This window comes from Diachasma alloeum, unplaced genomic scaffold, assembly GCF_001412515.2.
Source record: "Diachasma alloeum isolate Michigan unplaced genomic scaffold, Dall2.0 Dall_scaffold_00677, whole genome shotgun sequence".
Classification (NCBI taxonomy): domain Eukaryota; kingdom Metazoa; phylum Arthropoda; class Insecta; order Hymenoptera; family Braconidae; genus Diachasma; species Diachasma alloeum.
Window position 1 is genome coordinate 135,600 of NW_021680809.1, and position 5,193 is coordinate 140,792.

The 5,193-nt window shown below is 39.1% G+C and overlaps 1 protein-coding gene across 2 annotated transcripts in view; it reads right to left on the reverse strand.

The window, feature by feature from the left end:
• The window catches only part of LOC107044099 (FAM172 family protein homolog CG10038), a 112,787-nt gene extending 108,270 nt beyond the window's left edge, over window positions 1-4,517 (reverse strand). The window contains exons 1-3 of one of the 2 annotated variants that reach the window (XM_015265849.1): window positions 4,402-4,517; window positions 4,231-4,309; window positions 4,049-4,164 (exon numbers count right to left, since the gene is read on the reverse strand). In XM_015265849.1, the coding sequence (XP_015121335.1) occupies window positions 4,049-4,164; window positions 4,231-4,309; window positions 4,402-4,419 (213 nt within the window). In that variant the 5' untranslated portion in view covers window positions 4,420-4,517. The remainder of the gene's footprint in view (window positions 1-4,048; window positions 4,165-4,230; window positions 4,310-4,401) is intronic. The other variant, XM_015265848.1, reaches the window with a different exon arrangement.
• Between the last annotated feature and the right edge of the window lie 676 nt (window positions 4,518-5,193).

The window sequence follows — 5,193 nt, forward strand, 5'->3', positions numbered from 1 at the left end:
ACACCCGCCTATATCCGGAGGAATGAAAATTTAGGGGGGTGAGGGGTAGGGGTCTGAGATTATATTTTTTTGAAATTTACCCCCCCGGAAACATGCACTGATTTTTTATTAATTAAAAAAAATGAATTTCGGGGAAAATACATGAGTATAATGAGTATCACCCTCCTCAGTATGCGGTTTCTCCGGGGGCTTGAAGACAGCCACATATATCCGGAGTGATAGAAATTGAGGGGGGTGAGGGGAAGGGGTCTGAGATTACATTTTTATAAAATTTACCCCCGCGGAAACATGCGCTGATTTTTTATAAATTCAAAAAAATGAATTTCGGGGAAAATACATGAGTATGCGGTTTCTCCGGGGGGTTGAAGACAGCCGCATAAATCCGGAGTGATAGAAATTGAGGGGGGTGAGGGGAAGGGGTCTGAGATTACATTTTTATAAAATTTACCCCCGCGGAAACATGCGCTGATTTTTTGTAAATTCAAAAAAATGAATTTCGGGGAAAATACATGAGTATGCGGTTTCTCCGGGGGGTTGAAGACACCCGCCTATATCCGGAGGGATGAAAATTTAGGGGGGTGAGGGGGAGGGGTTTGAGATTATATTTTTATAAAATTTATCGCCCCCGGAAACATGCGCAGATTTTTTATAAATTAAAAAAAAATGAATTTCGGGGAAAATACATGAGTATGCGGTCTCTCCGGGGGATTGAAGACATCCGCATATATACAGAGAGATGAAAATTTGGGGGGGTGAGGGGAAGGGGTCTGAGATTACATTTTTATAAAATTTACCCCCCCGGAAACATGCGCTGATTTTTTAAAAAATTTTTAAAAATGAATTTCGGGGAAAATACATGAGTATGCGGTTTCTCCGGGGGGTTGAAGACACCCGCCTATATTCGGAGGGATGAAAATTTAGGGGGTGAGGGGGAGCGGTTTGAGACTCCATTGTTATGAAATTTTCCTCTCTGCAAACATGCGCTGATATTTATAAATCAAAAAAATATGAATTTCGGGGAAAATACATGAGTATGCGTCCTCTCCGGGGGGGTGAAGACAGCCGCATATATCCGGCGAGATGAAAATTGAGGGGGTGTGAGGGGAAGGGGTCTAAGATTACATTTTTATAAAATCTACCCCCCCCCCCCGGAAACATGCGCTGATTTTTTATAATTTTTTGAAAAATGAATTTCGGAAAAAATACACGAGATTAGGGTTTTTCTGGGGGGTTGAAGACACCCGCATATATCCGGAAGCATGAAAATTGAGGGGGGTGAGGGGGAGGAGTCTGAGATTACATTTTTATAAAATTTACCCCGCTGAAAACATGCGCTGATTTTTTATAATTTTTTGAAAAATGAATTTCGGAAAAAATACACGAGATTAGGGTTTTTCTGGGGGGTTGAAGACACCCGCATATATCCGGAAGCATGAAAATTGAGGGGGGTGAGGGGGAGGAGTCTGAGATTACATTTTTATAAAATTTACCCCGCTGAAAACATGCGCTGATTTTTTATAAATTAAAAAAATGAATTTCGGGAAAATACATGAGTATGCGGTTTCTCCGTGGGGTTGAAGACAGCCAGCCGCATATATCCGGAGTGATGGAAATTGAGGGGGGGGAGGGGAAGGGATCTGAGATTACATTTTTATAAAATTTACCCCGCTGAAAACATGCGCTGATTTTTTATAAATTAAAAAAAAATGAATTTCGGGGATAATACATGAGTATGCGGTTTCTCCGTGGGGTTGAAGACAGCCAGCCGCATATATCCGGAGGGATGGAAATTGAGGGGGGTGAGGGGAAGGGATCTGAGATTACATTTTTATAAAATTTACCCCTCTGGAAACATACGCTGATTTTTTATAAATTAAAAAAAAATGAATTTCGGGGAAAATACATGAGTATGCGGTTTCTCCGGGGGGTTGACGACACCCGCCTATATCCGGAGGAATGAAAATTTGGGGGGTTGAGGGGGAGGGGTTTGAGATTACATTGTTATAAAATTTGTCCCTCCGGAACCATGCGCTGATTTTTTTTCATTTTGAAAAATGAATTTCGGGGAAAATACATGAGTATGTTGTTTCTCCGGGGGGTTGAGAAATAAATCTTCTTGAGTTACTTTTATTCCCATCTCAAATCACTTTAGAGCCTGTCCAGCACGTCTCTGCACTATATATTTTTTTGCGAACTATTTCATTTGTTCAAAACTTGACTATAAACGGATAGTTGCATTAAATAGATGGAGACTACCAGATATTCAATTACTCTTGATTAACACTAAAAATTGCATGAAAAAATAATGAGCATAATACAGATTTCATCATGCGAGACGTAACATTTCTTTCTATACCATTTTCATGAATAAGTTGCAGGAAAAGTTGGAAATTAACGAAATCGCATTCTTCTGGACTTGAATTTATGAATACAGATAAACTACTGTCTGCCCCTCCCCCCCTTCTTCGAACGAAACGTGCAACCCTACGGATACACACGTCTGTCTGCAACCCCCTGTGAAAACCCCATTATCTTGTATTTTTCCCGAAATCGATTGTTAAAAAAATGATAAAAAATCCCAACATNTATTTTTCCCGAAATCGATTGTTAAAAAAATGATAAAAAATGCCAACATTTTTCCGAAGGAATGACTCTTGTAAAAATGAAATTTGTGACCCCTCCCCCTTAACCCCGTAAATTTTCACCCCTCTGGATACATGCGGCTGTCTTCAACCCCCCGGAGAAACCGCATACTCATGTATTTTGCCCGAAATTCATTTTTTTTAATTTATAAAAAAATCAGCGCATTTTCCGGAGGGGTAAATTTTATAAAAATGTAATCTCAGACCCCTTCCCTCACCCCCCTAATTTCCATCACTCCGGATATATGTGGCTGTCTTCAACCCCCCCGAGAAACCGCATACTCATGTCTTTTCCCCGAAATTCATTTTTTTTAATTTATAAAAAATCAGCGCATGTTTCCAGAGGGGTAAATTTTATAACAATGTAGTCTCAAACCCCTCTCCCTCACCCCCCTAAATTTTCATCCCTCCGAATATAGGCGGGTGTCTTCAACCCCCCGGAGAAACTGCATACTCATGTATTTTCCCCGAAATTCATTTTTTTTATGTATAAAAAATCAGCGAATGTTTCCGTGGGGGGGGGCAATTTTATAGAAATGGAATCTCAGACCCCTTCCTCTCACCCCCGTCCATTTTCATCCCTCCGTGTATATGCGTCTATTTTCCACAGATTTCCATAAACCGAGCGGGTGCATAAATCAATTTATTTATTGAATTGATTAGTTTTTTAATTCAAAAATCAATCCATACAAAGATAGTTGTTTAGAAAATAATTTTAAATCGTTTTTTCAACATAATTTAAAATATATATATTGTTCATATAAATTCTGCCAGCCCCCCGCCCTCCCTACAACGGGTGAAAATCTCAACCCTCCGTATACATATCCTTCCCCCCAGTTCTCACAAAGTTCAAATTTTTTAGATTCGATTCTTTTATTTATCTAATTATTTGATGACCCTCTTGGCCCCTATTTGACCCTGAGCATTCTCCTCTTCTATATCTATTTGCCATAACATTGTTCACGTAGGCCAATTGGGTCAATACAGAATTAAACTCATTTAAAAAAATGCCAATATGAACCTATTGGATAATCAATTACGTGAGAACATCCCTTTACCAGTTTTGAAAAATATTTCTCCCGCCACTGCTGCCGACTTTATCGGAGAGAAGTCGACACTGCCGCCATCCGGCAGCGTTCCTCCTACTGACTTATTTTCTCCTTCAATACGCAGACAGTTATTTTCCTTAATTAATGGAAATTAATATCATTAAAGGTACTAAAATTGATTAATAATTCATAGATTAACATCCATATAATGGTTTCAGGTATCATTTACCCTTTTTTACACCAAAACAAGACAGCCCCAATTAGCCACCTAACTTAAGCGGCTGCTTGCATCCCAAGGATCATAACAGGGGCTACCAACACATGTGTTTATATTACGATATAAAAATAATATTTTACCTCTCCCAACGCCTCATAACGCTTCTGATTATAGTGCACATCTCTACTGACATTGAACTCATATCCTTCATTAGTCGTTTCCCTAGTGTTTGGATCGATCTTCCGAAGTTTCCCGCCTGAAAAATGTTATCAACAATACGAAAAATGAATAATGATAAATGTCAAGTGATAAAAAAATTAACCTTCATCAAAGTCATATCCAAAATCCTTCAAAGCTTTTGGAAATGATTGAGCCTCATTGATTGCAGAGTTTTCGAAACGCTGGATATCAAAAATATATTCGTTTAAATACTACGTTTATGATACCATAACCTAATAATAAACACTCGAGAGAATTCTTTGTTTTTCGATACCGTGGATGACAAGTACATAGAGGCCCTCTCTGTCGTTCTAAAGCAGTGGAGATAATAGATTACAACCGTGGAATTCGCAAAAGCGATTTCTCGTCGTCTGGTGGTGGTTTGTAGAATCATTGTCTTGCGGAACCAATCTGATGGTAGTGCGCGAAGGCTCTGGAGTATGAAATAGCAAATTATTCATTGATGTAGACACAAAAAATGTAGACCTAACATAGTATATTTCGTCACAAGACCGAAAAAAACTTTTCTGGCGAAAATGAGTTTGCAGCCCGAGCCTTCGGCTCGGGCTGCAATCATATGAGCTAAAAAAGTTTTTTTTGGCCGTATGACGAACAGTATTTTTTGTTATGACGGGGGGGCCCGTTCGTACTTCGACAACTGTACACTTCCACGACTGTCCACAAACTTGGTGAAAAATGTGAGGGAACAACTGTACACAACCACGACTGTACACCGGCCTTGCGGTCGGTCAAACAGTGTCGGTAGAGTAGAAATTGCATTTGTTTTATTTGCAGTCGATATTAATTATGGATGGCGCCATGTATCCCACTATAGCAGAAATGATCGTCCGCGATTCTACCGGGTGTCCACTATTAATTACACGCATATGTATCCCAAGCAGACTCTTGAATTAACACTGCATAGCGCAGTCTCATTTGAATTGAGATATCAATCTCATATCATTCAATTGTTCAATAAAATTGAAAATGCAAATAAACTTACTGTGAATTTGATGGGAACCTCGAATTACATTTGTAATCGAATTACTTGAAAATTACTAAATCT